General features: G+C 48.6%; 1 protein-coding gene across 4 annotated transcripts in view; it reads right to left on the bottom strand.

The window, feature by feature from the left end:
- Positions 1-15,321, bottom strand: part of CORO2B (coronin 2B) — a 134,421-nt gene that overhangs the window by 20,997 nt on the left and 98,103 nt on the right. For all 4 annotated transcript variants that reach the window (XM_075896844.2, XM_075896843.2, XM_075896845.2 and 1 more), the window contains one exon: positions 3,430-3,546. In XM_075896844.2, the coding sequence (XP_075752959.2) occupies positions 3,430-3,546 (117 nt within the window). The remainder of the gene's footprint in view (positions 1-3,429; positions 3,547-15,321) is intronic.

The raw sequence follows: 15,321 nt of genomic DNA, 5'->3' as shown, positions 1-15,321 counted from the left end.
ATCCTTGAGGCAGAACTGTCGCCAGTCGAACTGGAGCACCACGAATTCCCATTTCTGCTCCGTGGAAAGGACCAAGCCGTCACACGCTTCTCTGTAGAAAGGCAGATTTTTGGAGCAAGGCACTATTCCAGAGGACTGGTAGTACCCAGGAAATAAAGTGGAGGCAAAGCAGGACCAACCCCAACTCAGTCATCACAGCCAGGACTGTCAAGCAAGGACTTAAACACCTCTAGGGGTGGACGTGTTTAAGTCCTGGCTTGACACAGCCCTGGCTGGGATGATTGAGCTGGGGTTGGTCCTGCTTTGGGCAGGGGGCTGGACTCCATGGCTCCTGAGATCTCTTCCAGCCCTGGGATTCGATGATTCAATGAAACAGCAGCCAAACAGAGACAGGCCTGGCTCAGTCTGCAGCACACTGTAAGACTACCCCTCCCTCCTCTTGCTTGATACAACTCTAGACACTAGAATAGTTACAGCCTCTGTGGCCTTCAATAGTAAGAAGGTTTAATAATAGCGGCTGGGTGGGAACAAGCCATCCTCGTTCACAGCCCTACCGCTTATCTTCAGCGCAGGCTATAAAAAGAGCACTACAACAACAGAAAATGACATCACGGGACAGCAGAGGGAGCTGGATTCAGCCAGACATCCACTCCAGATTTACATGAGACGCCGGGTCAGAGCTCACACTGAGCTCCATAAGCGACATTTACAATTTCTCCGTTAAAATCGGAAGCCTGTGTCTGTGTGTCTATTTTCTAGGGGGCAGAAAGAACGGCAATAAAATGGCTAAACCAAACTCCACTGTGTTTACCTCTCAAGCAGCTGTCCTGCCCCTTAGATCTGCCATCCCCTGCATCCTGGACAGGCCGGTCGCTTGAGCAGTCGTTACTACAGCTTGAAAGTCCCTAGTCTAACACCTCGGGACCTGGCCAGTGCCGAACCCCGGGGGGTCAATATTGTCAAGCAGCATCAGCACCACTTCCACTGCCCACTGGGCTCTGAGGAGACAGTGAGGGGTCAATCAGAGCCAAAGAACAGCACAGAACACGGAGAGCCAGGCCTGGGGGCTGAAACAAACTTCATGGGACCACGGGAAATCTGAGCTCACCCATGATAAGTGAACATCTGGCTAAAGGAACTCGTGCCGGACCATGGATATTGCCAGACTAGAGTCATTCAGCTTATCAGTCTTCTCCTCCAACCAGCCTTCATGAAACATGGGCCCTGCTCTGTCAGCTGCTTAGTGGGCCAAGCGACCCGGGAGCGGCCCCAGCGTGTCTGCACCAGCCACGCACCGAAGCCCCCCCTCCGCTTTCAAGGATGCCGAGGACCCTGACAAAGTTGACAGGAGTTCAGGTAAGAGGGGCAGAGCGGTCTGTCTTCGGCGCAGGCCCCTCCCTGTGCTGGCAGAGACTCTGCCAGGTTGGGGAAGGAGGAGTTCGCCTGGGAAGGGGAAAAGAGGCAAGAGATTTGAAACGGGGGAATTCCCTTCCCCCTTCACGTTTCCCTCAGGAGGCGAGGCTCCGTCCTTTGGTGGTATCTACAGAGGGGTGATGAATGTGGGTGTTGTAGTGCCGGGAACCTTCTGCGCTCGGGAGAGACAGGACGGGTGGTGCTTGGGGAAGACATCTGACCAGGAGCCCTGAGCAGAGGAGGAGAGGTCAGAAACAGCCCCAGGCCATGGAGTAGGAAACGTCCCTTCTCTCTCACAGCCAGTGGCTTGGCTTGAGACGCCCCTTCTCAGCAGACCAAAGCAGAAGCCCCAAGACAGAGAATATCTTATTGCCTCTATAAATCCATGGTTCAGCCACATCTTGAATACTGCGGACAGATGTGGTCGCCTCATCTCAAAAAAGATCTACTGGCATTAGAGAAGGTTCAGCAACGGGCAACCAAAATGATGAGGGGTTTGGAACGGGTCCCATATGAAGAGAGATTAAAAAGACTGGGACTTTTCAGCTCAGAAAAAAGGAGACTAAGCGGGGATATGATAGAGGTCTATAAAAACATAACTGGTGTGGAAAAAGTGAATAAGGAAAAGTTATTTACTTGTTCTCCAAATATAAGAACTATGGGGTCACCAAATGAAATTAACAGGCAGCAGGTTTAAAACAAAACAAAAAAAAGGAAATTTTTCGTCACTCAGTGCACAGTCAACCTGTGGAACTCCTTGCCAGAGGATGTGGTGAAGACTAGGACTTTAACAGGGTTCAGAAAAACGCTAGATAGATTCATGGATTCATAGATTAGGTCCATCAATGGCTATTAGCCAGGATGGGTAGGAATGGTGTCCCCAGCCTCTGTTTCTCTGGAGGTGGGTGACAGGGGAGGATTATCTGTTGTGTTCCCTCCCTCTGGGGCACCTGGCACTGGCCACTGTGGGCAGACAGGACACTGGGCTGGATGGACCTTTGGTCTGACCCAGTCTGGCTGCTCTGATGTTCTATGTTCTTAAGAAATCATTGCAGGCTTGGAAATGGCTTGTGGTTGATTTGGGCATCTCAAGCATTTGTTTCTCCTGAAGCCCCCCCTCCCCTCTGGTGGATACTGGAAACATTTCCCTGACCTGTACTTAGCTTACAGCACCGCTGCATGTTATTCTGTGGGGGGAAGTGCATGAGGCTAGAGGTGGAAGGAGGAGCTTGTGTCCTCTAGACCACCTTGGTCACCGATGATTCCCTGTGGTGGATGAGGATATGGAGAAGAGACTGTCACTCTGTTTTGCCACACCAAAGGGAAGCTTCTTTGTTGCCTCCTGCCTTTTTCTCCTCTCTCTGTCCCCTCCCTTCCTACATCCTCCCTCCCTCCAAGTATCTGAATATCCCTCCTGTTCCCCTCTCTGGACCTTCTTACTCACAGTCTTCTGGGCTGACAGCCCATTCCCATCAGATCCCTCCTTTAAATTCCCTTCTTCCTCAGGGATCACAAAGCAGGCCTTGTCCCTCAGAGAAAGGCCGAGAAACCAGAGTGAATAAAAACCCTTGAGGAAAACCCAAATCAAGATGGCGGAGCTAACGAGGCCCCTGCTGAGAGTTACGGCTGGGGAATATTGCTCGTCACCTCGCTCCATCACTTCCCATTTTTGTATATGTGACTATTTCACCTTTAAAAACAGGTCTCTCCCTCGCGCTCTCTTACACCTACACACACTCAAGAGAGCCAGTGTCCCAGCCGGTAGTATCAGATCTTTGGCAGCAAAAATTCCTCTCTTGATTCACTGTCAATAGCCTCCCTCAACCAGTTGACAGGGGCCAAAAATTACATGGCATTAAAGTGAGCATGGCGTGACTCACTCAGGGCAGATGGAGTCCATGATAACCCAGTAAGCCTGCCAAAGCGCTTTTACCACCCTCTGAGAGGAATGCAGGATGTTCACTGAATTTTTTTTTTCCCTCAAAGGAGCCCTCAGCTGAAATCATTTCTACTCACCGAGGTGTCTTCCGAGCAAGAAGCGATGATGTTTTCAATAAAAGGATTCCACTTGATATCAAGCACGTTGCCCTGGTGACCACAGACTTTTGGATAGTTTGGTTCTATCCGACCGGTCTGTAAGGGAGAAAGACAGGATCAGCAACCATTCCAGTCCCCTTACGAATGAAAATGTTGTTCTGAGAGAAGGCACAGTTTATTTGCATAATGCAGATGTCAGCAAAGAGGACAGACATTTTAGTAACTCAGTTCTCTTTCTCTGGCTTGCTTCAGGGATCAGCTTTAATTTTCTCCTCCTTCTCCATGGTCAGCATGTGCCCGCTTAACCGCGCAAAACAAATCTAAACAATGCTGATTTCCTTTGGACATTACCAACAACTCCTAGCAATTTAGCAGCATGGCCTCTCATGATCAAACAGTACTATTGAGAATTAGCTCGGGATACAGAGGTGGCTTTGAGGAGAAAGCAAGCTTTCTTTGCATTCAGACTCTCCTCCAACGCACAAATATGTGACAGTCCCAGCGAAAGATGGAGGCTGACATTTTCTGTTTGGTGCGTGAGATTGATTTAGTCAGGGGAGGGTGGAACTCACCAGAGCAAATTGAAAGAGTAAATGCATTAGCAGGCAGGGTTGATTCACACGCCATTACAAGGACAAATATGTATCTGAGATACAAAAATAGATGCTGGCTGTAATGACCTGGACTAGATATCAGCCATGCTGTGCTCAGTGCCACAGTGCTGTATTTTTTCTTGCTTCCCAGAGGACAAGAGATTGCTCTTCTTTCTATTCTAGGCCACTCAGCAGCTATCACTGAATTATTCCTAACTAAAGAAACAAATACAACAAACGCCTTTTCCTTTAGTGATACGACTAACTTCAATCCCGCAGTGGAATGCTTGCTTTAGCAAGACTCCTTCAGGGGAAGTGGCTTCAGGGTTTGTATTTCTGAGGAGTCTGACGGACTAATGCTTTTATGCATGTCATCGTACATGCTCACCGAGAGAGGCTGCTAACTGCATTATGAGTGGAAAATAAATTAAAATTAAATGTACTTACTGAGTGTCTGAAATTCTCAACTACCTGTGGAAGTGACTAAACAATTTGGGGAAAAGGAAACAATTGGCTGTTTCTGTGAGGAATATTTACAGTAGCTGAAACCAAAGACAGGACGATGCAGCACTTTAAAGACTAACAAGATGGTTTATTAGGTGATGAGCTTTCGTGGGCCAGACCCACTTCCTCAGATCAATAACTGGGTCTGGCCCACGAAAGCTCATCATCTAATAAACCATCTTGTTAGTCTTTAAAGTGCTGCATCGTCCTGTCTTTTGTTTCAGCAAGACCCGACTAACACGGCTGCATCTCTATTACTATTTACAGTAGCATGAGGGTACAATAATGAAACCGCCAATTAGATTTTGGGATTCTTCCCTCTCTCCAAACTTCTGAAGTCTTAGGCTAGGTCTACACAGCAACATTATTTCACAATAATGAGCGTTATTTCGAAATAACACAGTCCACGTCTACACAGCTGGTAGTTATTTCACCATAATGGCAAAATACTGTCAACCTGGAGGACTTCTTATGCCGACTCCTGTAATCCTCATTTTATGAGGAGTAAGGAAAGCCAGAGTAAGAGCGCTCTATTTCGAAATAAGTGCTGTGGAAACAGCACCAAAACTCGAAATAAACTATTTCGAAATAAGCTACCCAATTGACGTCGCTCAATTTGTGTAGCTTATTTCGAGTTGAGCCCTGCTTGTCCATACTGAGCATGGCAAGTTTTTTTTAAATAGTCTAGACAACCACTTGCAGTAGCTTACGGAATGGGAACAGTGTGGATTTTAAAAAGGGTAGTTACCACTTTGCACTATAGAGATGTGATTTCTCTCTACCAAGAGTAAAAATTCCTATAGCAAAACTTTTAGAAATGGTTTTTTTGCCCCCTAAAGACGAGCAACTTTTTTTGTGCAAACCTGTATTTTGGAGGGGTTTATTTTGCTTATTTGTTGCTGAAAAATGCAGATTTGGGATGACCCAAATCTCACCCATGAATCTGAATCAATTTCTGAAAACTGTTTCTGTCAAATAAAAAGTTTCATAAACGGTTCATTTCAGCTTCTGAATGAAAATCTGACTTTTCATCTTGGAAAGTCGCTCGATTACATTTTAAAACCCTGTTCTCAAAAGATTTGAAAACACCAAAAATGAAAAGAAAAGCTTTCTTAAAAAATAATTTTGTTTTGTTTTGGGGGGGGGGAACCCAAAAGATTTCTCCCCTCCTCACCTTTTTGCTCCTTCCACTAACGAACAAGTCAATTATTTGCACACCCTTATCTTTCCCCTGTATTTGCAGAGAGAAAATGGAAAGATTTTCAAAATGCACAGTGCTCCGGGGCACATCCACACAACCGGGCTAAAGCCGAAATAAGCGACAAAACTTCAGCCACGTCAATTGCGGAGCTTAAGTAGAAAGAGCTTATTTTGGCATTTGGCGCTGTCTACACAGCAGGAAGTCCGAGGAAGAGCACTCTTCCTTTGACTTCTTTTACTCCTCATACAATGAGGGTTACAGGAACCGGAGTAAGAAATCCTCCCGCTCGATAGTATTTTGACATTGTCGAAATAACTGCTTCTCGTGTGGACACGGACTGTGTTATTCCGGAATAATATCAGTCGTTCCGAAACAACACTGCTGTGTAGACGTAGCCTTGGTGACCACAGTGCACAGATCTATTAATGGCGGGGTGTTTGTTTCCTCTCCTCAGTGGAACTGTAATATATTCCCCAGACTTCGCTTACTGGATGCACCAAACTAGTCTACAGTCTACTCCAACGCTGTCTGAGTACTGCAGCCAAGCGACTGTTTGTTTGGTCTCTTAATTAGGGCGTAAGACGAGCAGACATTTCTATTTCCTTTGTTCTCCCCTTTTTGTAAAGCCATGCTGAAATGTCACTTCTTAATGCCTGGGCTTCTTACGTCCACTAGGAGGGGTGTTAAGCATTTCAAGGCTTGAAAACAAGCTAGGTCAGAGCGCTAAACACACTAAATATTTAATAGCACTTTCAGCACTGACCTTAAAGTATTTAGCGCCTGGCTTCATTGGATGTGAACAAAGCAAGGCACATGGGTAAGCCCTTGCTTTTGGTAATCTCCCAGCAAAGCAAACATCTGCGAAGCAGATTTGTAGCCTCCCACGGTAACGGCTCCGCAAATACCCAGGCAGCTGGTATTCTGCACTATTGTAACCCCAGCGGAGGGGGGCATGGGAGAGGGCCTTGTTTGGTGTGAGGGCTGGCAATGGGCTTCCCTGGGCGCATAGACAACTGTGAGGGGTCGGACCCTGATGTGCCAGGCGTAGGCGTGGGCTCTTCAGATGCTGCGCCCTGGGGAGATTATTGGAAGGGATTTGTCCCCAGTGAGCTAGTCTGGGGAGTCTTGGTTCTGGCTGTGGTGGGGTCACTACTTCCTGGGGCTCCAGAAAGGAGACAAATGCCCCTTATGAACCAGTCCAGCCTGGGGTCCAAGACACAGAGGGGAATCTCTGCCCTACCCTGGGAACAAAGCCTGGTACAAGCAGCGGCAGTGACTAGATTCCAGGGTGAGCCTCGCTCGTCCCGGACTCTCTGGTCCAGCAACATCCGCGGTGCAGTAGGAACCCCAGGCACATCTGCCGCCCTCTATGGTGGGCCGCAGAACCCTGGGAGCAGGTGATGCCCCATGCAGGCCCAGCATGGGGGCTAGGGCCGGGGAACCCCAGGAGCAGCTGCTACCTGCCATGGGGACAAGGGCCGGGGAACCCCGGGAGCAGCTGCTACCTGCCATGGGGACAAGGGCCGGGGAACCCCAGGAGCAGCTGCTACCTGCCATGGGGACAAGGGCCGGGGAACCCCGGGAGCAGCTGCCGACCAGCGCGGGGCTGGGAGCACGGAGCAGAGCCCCACGAGCAGGAGAGCCAGGCAGGTGGGCCGGAGGGGATCAGGCTCCAGGTTCTCCGGGGGAAGCAGCCAGGAGGGGGGCCCTAGGGAATCCCTGACACCTGATCTCTCCTGGTCTGGCTGTGACGGCGCGTTGGGGTTTTCCCGTCTCCTGCACCCCCGTAATGGCACAAACAGATTCCACCAGCCAGTAGAATAGAGGGTGCTTGTTGCTTATCCAGGATACAGCACAGCACAGATGTAATCTAGTTACAGGGCAGGCCTAGGATGCCTCAGCCCCCCTTGAGATGGGGGAGACTGGGCCCATAAATCCCAGCCCCTTTCCCTAGGCTGTCTCCTCCATGCTCCCAGAAAGAAACGTAACTAACTCACACCCAGCCCTGCCCCCAGCCAGGGCTCCACTCCGCCTTCTTCCCATTGTTCCGCTCCCTGGGAGATACTGGTTGGACAGGTTCGAAAGCCCCCTTGCATAAGGACTCATCCCCTGCCCTGCTGGGCCGAGCTGCAGCCATCAGCCAGTGGAGGTCACTCACAACCCACTGCCCAGCATAGCAACCAGCAAGGTACCCCCCACTACGTCACACTGGCAAATTCCCTTGTTCGGGATCACTCCGGTCCTGAGGGTGCCGGACCAGGGAGACCCAACCTGTAGTAGAACATGAATGGCCATTTCTAGAGGTGTTATCAGCACGTAGAGCGTGCCAGGAAGGGAACACAATGTCAACCACTGTACGGACTCATAAAATTCTACTCTGAGGCTGGGGGAAGGTTGACTTAAGATACACCAGTCCACCAGTGATGAACCCTGAAAAGCCCCGAACATTTCAACCGGAAGCAGAAATGCTTGCAAAGGGTTCCACGCAAACCACAGAGGATTTTTGTTGGCAAAGCAGTTTGGAGAAAGAAAAAGATTTTCAGCCACCTTCAACAATAAAGTCTGCATATGTCGAAAGAACATAAAGAAGATAGAAAAACAAAACCAGTATATAATGTCCATATCTTGCAGCAATAATTTCCAGCTGGTATATTGTCTCCTATTCTCTCTGCCCCGGCTTGATGGTCAAGGTTATTTCAGATCTGATTTGAGTTTATTAGCATGCAGTAGGCGAGGGTAATAGATCTTTGCCCATCCGGCAGGTTCTCTTCATAAACAGAAATTAGGACAGCAGAAATGAGCAAATTAAAAGCCAGAGTGATTAGTGAGCTGCAATCAGCTTAAATACTAGTGTCTCCTTTCTTGTTTTCAGAGGCTGTTTTAACACTTTGTGTTTGGTTTGTTTCATTCAGTCAAGGTTTTAACTGAATTCAACAATTTAGTTTCAATGATTCAATCATTCCAGCACTACAGGATGCGAATTTTACCTGTACATGCTGGCAAGCCACAGTTTGACTGCACACACATAAGCTGAAGAAAACCTATTTCCAGCGGTGATCACTGAAATGTACAACGTGGCCAAAGAAGAAAAATGCTGCTTGAGAACTTGTTAGACCTCGGTGTAAGAGTATTTAAGCTTTCTGACATGCGGTGATGACCATTTGTGTTTTAATGGTTACAAAAGCATTAACTTTTTGAATGGCAACATCTGTTGCTAAAGAGTTATTGTCTAATGCTTCCCCCCCACCAATTTCTCACAACGGTGAAAATGTTAAAATCAATGCAAATAGGACAAAAGCTTAAAAAGAAACATTGCTGCTATTTCTCAAAATTATCAAAATTCCATCTGGACAAGCCTACACGTAAGGCTGGAATCAAGCTATTCTTGTGGCACAGGAGTGTTTATTATCTGTGTCCTTTTCAGTTACCAAGGTAAAGAGAAAAAATATCCACATCTGCTCATCGTTTTCAATACAGGACCAAATGGACACATTCAGATACATCACTGTCGCAAAATTAGGCTCATTTTCATCAATTTCCCTTTAACGAATCCTTTATAAACATCCATTCATTTCCATGACCACGACAGCCACAGGATCATACCCCTTTTTAGCTAGCCTACGATGAGAACTTAATGCTACATTGATTTGTGACTTACGAGCCTCTTTTTAATTAGGACAGGTTAGGCAAATTCCCTAACCATATGGCACAAGCTTCATTTTTACTCCGGTGACCGATAGCCGCCAAAGCAAATTTAACCTACGTTAGGCCCAATTTCAGTGGTGGCAGGTGGGGATTTAAAGAAAAAGGGGACAGAGCTGTGGAAAGACATAGGCCCAAACTCCCGTTCCTTTAGGGCAGGTTCCAATTAGCTATTTCGGATTGTGGGTCATTTTGGTTGACTCCAAAGGTTTTAATGCTCTGCTGCTGCCGCTGAACTACCAGAACCGATCGAATGGGTCAAACCGAGCCATTTCATGGACTCCCCCTATCTATTAAGCTAATGTGCTTTCTTAAGCCAATACCCCTGCTTACCATTATGACTGTCTGGTAATTCCACTTTAATTAAGCAATAATGATCAATGTTCTGGGCATTTCCTAGGGATTAACAGATGACTGGGAGAATTAAGAATGGTTAATTCCTAGGGAACTCTGGTCTGAGTTCATTAGTGCCACTATAAATCTTGTTTAGATTTTTAGGGCCAACCCCAAGGTCTCGGCTTGACAAAGTCCTGGCTGGGTTGATTGAGTTGAGGTTGGTCCTGCCTTGGGCAGGGGGCTGGACTTGATGACCTCATGAGGTCTCTTCCAGCCCTAGGAGTCTATGAAACCTCAAGGAGGACACTGGGAGAATTTAAAAAGTGCGGATTCCGCATCGCCGCCTCTTTGCCTCCCTAGATTAATGCGCTCTCTCTGCCAGATTATAACGGCACCAAACATTCCGAGGTGTTCCAGAAAATGTGACCTACTTGACTGCACCTCCTTCCCCACCCGTTTCCCAATTATAACAAAACTGAAGGTCTCGATTCTCCTCCCAGGCTAACCTGCATACTGTCAGCGTTGCCTCGTAATGGTGTGAGAATCCTGCTCAGATTTTTGTTTGCCACTGGAGAGTAGATTCAGGCCCCAAAGACTTAAGATGAAGAAAGGAGATTAAGTCATGACTTCAGGGTGACTCTTCCCCCCAAATCTTTGCCTTTCTGGTGACAAAGACGGTGATCTTAAAATAAACGTACAGGATACGTGCTCACAAGAGCATTGCTGAGGCCTTTTCAGGCGGTATTCCCTGGCCGTCTCTCCTCAGCCAGTGCAGCAGCATTTCAAACAAACCAGACTAGAACGCTGGAGGGAGGAGTTGCAAGAAGGTGACTTTGTCCCTCCTCTTTACTATCCCGTCGTTCCAACGTGTGTGTCCATGAAACAGCCACAGGTTCTGTGGCCTCCGCTGGGAACAGACCGAGTTCAGCGCTGCTCTTGGCCACCCCTTTGGCAAGGCCCTAGACTGGGAGCTGCATAGCCCCAATACAGCCAGCTCTGTGCCATCCCGGCCCCTGTGCTGCTAGGTGTGAGCCACTGACTTTGTCTCTTCACGTCACTGAAATGTTGTACAAGAGCCACAAGGCAATGACGAAATGATTTTTACTCTGTGATAAGGAACCTCCTTTAGGAACGTGGGCTCCTTTCCCGTTTCATGTCTGGTGTGTCCACAGAGTTTATTGGAGTGATTCAACCTGGAGTTACTTCCCTTGAGTCCGCCTCACACACGAGAGAGATACCACCCCTCTGAGGTAGGCCTGTAAGGTGCCTGGGTTCACAACGACGCAGACTTCTGGAGGTCTATCCCACAGTTCAGTGTGGTGGAAGAACGTATTCCTCCATTCCGAGCCCAGAAGGGACCGTTGTGATCATCCTGTCTGTCCTCCTGTGCACCACAGGTCAGAGAAAAGCCCTCAACATTATTCCTAGAATTCATCCATGTCTCTTCTAGGGATGGCAGACAAAGACGGTCTAGACCTGGCAACTCCCAAAATTAAACAAACCCCACTCCTCCTTCCTACCCACAGCCTGCATCTTAGCTTGAAGCATTGACTAGCACCTCTGCCGTTTTGTCGAGAGGGGCGGGCATGTAGTTTGGAGTGTGTTGGAACAGCAGAGCGAGCCACTCGCAAAGCCAAGACCTTTGTAAAAAGGTACGGGAGCAGGAAGTAGAGAAGTCAGTTCTAGAGACTTTACGGTTGCAGATGGTGGAAATTTTCACCCAGAAATGGGCTTTTGGGTGGATAACTGGGTTTTCAACTGAATATCACATTTCCCAAGAAGCATCTGCTTTCTGGAGGTGTTGAGTATTAGAAATGTAGCCTCTTTCCTCCATTCTCTTCTATGGGCCAACCTCCTCTGCTGGTCTCCATATGCCATGATGTACCAGGCCCAGAGATTCCCACGAGTCACCTCCACCACGTTAAGGCAGGAACCTGATGCATGATAGGAGATGTAGGCCAATCAAGGAGGCCAACCCATGCAGGACTAGAAGATTTACCTGGCGTTGCTCAGGTCTGTAGCTGAAATACATTTTGTTTTTCTTCACATAAATCATTGCTCTGGGGTGGGGCTGCGGAGGAGGGGTTCAGGATGCCCCCAGGGGACAGAGGACAACCCCAGCCCTCTCTCACTGCAGCAGCTTGGAGTCAGGTAAGAAGTGCCTTTCTGTGGCTGCTGCAAGGGAGCATAGCCAAGAGAGGGGTGCACGTCCCCCAGATGGGGGACAGATAGGATGTGTCTAGACTACAGGGTTTTGTCGACAAAACTATACCTGCATCCACACTGCCTTTGAGTTATGTCGACATAACCTCATTCTATGAGGAATAACACCTTTTATCGACAGAGTTCTGTCAATAGAAGGCATTATTGCATCTACACTGTCCTTTGCATCCACACTGTTATGTCGACAAAGCGGCTTGTTTTGTCGACAGAACTGGATGTAGTCTAGACGCTCTTTGTCGACAGAAGTTTTGTCGACAGTATCTGTCGACAACACTTCCGTCGACAAAACCCTGTAGTCTAGACATACCCATAGATACACAGACAGATAAACTCTCTCAAATGTATAGTAGATAGCTGTCTCTTTCTCCACCTCTGCTCCCTGCTTCCACAATGGGATTATGGTTGTCCCAGTCCCCATCTCTGCCCCCTTGTGGCCATTATACAGTATAACTGTCCCTCTTACCAGACCCCTCCCTTTCCATTGTATGAGAAACAACTGAATTCCAGGCAGATCTCATTGTCCTGGAACAACCAAACCCTGACCTTGCTTTAAGTTAGCATAAGAGGAAGCTGCACCCCAAATTTGATGCTCCGAGCTCTTACCGTTTAGGAAAATTGCTTGAACAAACAGCATGAGGTATGGGAACTATATTTCCAAACTGAAATACATTGAGATTTTTTCAATTGTCACTGGGAGGAAGGGAATAAATTCTCAGAGATTTGTTTTGAATTAGATATTTTCCCCTTCTTTTGAAATTTTCCACAACAATTATTTTGTGTGACGAGCTCTCTTGAGAGCCCAGCGAAACACTCTGTGTGTTTGGGAGTGCTGAGCAGTAGATTTGCAAGATACAGAAAATCAACATCATTAGTGAGCACGGAGCTGTGTTTTGCATGCTAGTACCTCAGTGGGATCCCTTCAGTCCTTCCTTGTTGCCTGCCTATCATCTTGCTGTGCCGTACAAGAAGACAAAGCACAATTGGATGGGTTATTATTTATAAAGTGCCGTAACAGACATCACTTACCAACCCCACGTTAGACAATCTAACTCTCTTCCTGTTCATACGTGCATTAGCATAATTTACACCGCCCTGCCAGGAGATCACGCTTTCTAAGCTCTCAAGAAATACAAACTGATGCAGCTGCTGTTGAACCCCACGAGGGCAGGCCTTGTAACAGTGTATGTTCATAAGCAGTCACTAATTTTGACCAATCAGATGAATAACTTTTTTGCAATGTAGACACGGTGTTCTGGAGGACAAAACCCACAGCACGGTTATTAGATCATGACAAGGCCGGGATTTCAGAGAGCCAGCACACCAGACCTAGTTGTCATGCCTTGAAATGGAGGCAGATTGTTTGCCTTTTTCATCAAGATACATCCCCCCGCTCTGCTCCCAGAGACATTCTGACAGCTATGGTGCATGTATGAATTGGGAACAAAGGCAGAACCTGGTTTAGCAACACGTTTCCACCTGGTTTAGCAACACGTTTTCCCTTTTCCGAGTGGGGGGTGGGAGCAGAGGCAAACACGCAGAACCTGTACCATGCAACGTCGGAAACTAATGGCCAGACGACGCTGGTAGGGTCCATGCTGATAAATACAAGCCAGCGATTTCCTGCGCTGTGATTTCCCACTCGTCAGTCTAAGGGAAGCCTTGTCAGCATCAGTAGTTTCAGCCCCAGTGGAATTCTAATCACGCGATGAAGCTGTTTCTATGACCCCGGGGCTACTTAAAGCTCAGTGACCCAAATATCATTTTCCTTTAAGAGTGGGAGCACAGCAACACAGAAAGCGCTTTACTGAGTAAGATTTTGCCTGTAGGCTCCTCTACGCTTTGACATTTGTCGTCACAGGGACTTGACGGAGGAAATTCTTCGGCAGCTTTCACCACTCAACACATTTTTTTGGCCTGGGAACCAGAGCAATTAAGCTGCACCATTTTGGAGCAAAGGAATTAATTTTATGATGTCTTTGAGGCGGGGAAGGGAAGAGGACAAAGAATTTTTCAGTTCGTGTAAGTCAGTTATTTTGCCGCGTAATGAATGAGACAGGATCTTTGCCCTGGAAATGATGAGTAATTTCATTGCCTTTGGAAAACGGATCAGGGCAAAATAACTTTCAAGGGTCGCCGGTTTAGTCTGTAGCCTTAAAAACAATGAGCAGTGCTTTGGAACCATAGGCCTGGTCTACACTAGGACCTTAGTCCAAAATAACGCCCCCCCCGGTCGAATTTGTAAGTGATGCATACACACTACTAACCCGTTATTCCGGAATAAGGGGCCACGGAATTTGAACTCTGTAGTCCTGCTGTTCAAGAGTGTGATGGGACGGGCGGCCTCCACCCCGCGGAAGCAGACCTGCCCCGCACTGACCCTGCAGTCGCGCTCCTGGGGGCGGCCCAGGAAGTGTGGGTGGCGTGCGGCCCCTGTACTGCCACTGTGTCCTCTCAGCTGAGAGGCGGGGGAGGGGTCAGAGAGGCGCGCCAGCTGGCGTGCCGAGGCTGGGCGGAGCTACACGCCGGCCGCGACGTGCGCGGCTAGTGACGTCACATCAGGAGGACGCTGGCGCGGCGTTTAAACCCAGAGGGGAGCCAGCCAGGGAGGGAGGCAGGAGGGAGGATGCCCGGGGGAACGAGGATGCCCGGGAGAGCGAGACCCAGGAGGAAGGAACCCCAGGGAAGGGAGTCACACGGTGGGAGTCGGTCCCACTGGGACGGCAGCAGAACCAGAGATGGACTATGGGGTAGGAAGTAGCCCAGGGTGGGGCTTGGAGCCAGTGAGTTGTGGGCATTAGCCCCACTGGCTGGACAGGATCTAGCGAACCTGTCCTTAGGGCCCTGGGCTGGGGCCTGTGAGAGAGGGTGGGCCCGGGCCTCCCTACCCCCACGTCCCGGCAATAAATAACAGCCGCACCAAGCGCCGGACGCCGGGGTGAGAGCGGACGAAGAGTGCTGAGGACTTACCCCGGGTGGGGAAACACGAGGGGGAGCGGCTAAGCACGCATCTGACTGGGGTGGGTTGGCGCCCCACTCGTGCAAAGAGGAATAATGCTAATTCTGAACTTGCATGGTGTCAAGTATCAGAGGGGTAGCCGTGTTAGTCTGAATCTGCAAAAGCGACGAGGAGTCCTGTGGCACCTTATAGACTAACTGAAGTGTAGGAGCATAAGCTTTCGTGGGCAAAGACCCACTTCGTCAGATGTACATGCATCTGACGAAGCGGGTCTTTGCCCACGAAAGCTTATGCTCCTACACTTCAGTTAGTCTATAAGGTGCCACAGGATTCCTCGTCAATTCTGAACTTGTAAG

This window comes from Pelodiscus sinensis, chromosome 14 (assembly GCF_052426305.1).
Source record: "Pelodiscus sinensis isolate ZL-2025 chromosome 14, ASM5242630v1, whole genome shotgun sequence".
Taxonomy (NCBI): Eukaryota; Metazoa; Chordata; order Testudines; family Trionychidae; genus Pelodiscus; species Pelodiscus sinensis.
Note: the sequence above shows the minus strand (reverse complement) of the source record. Positions and strands in the feature narration are given on the sequence as shown.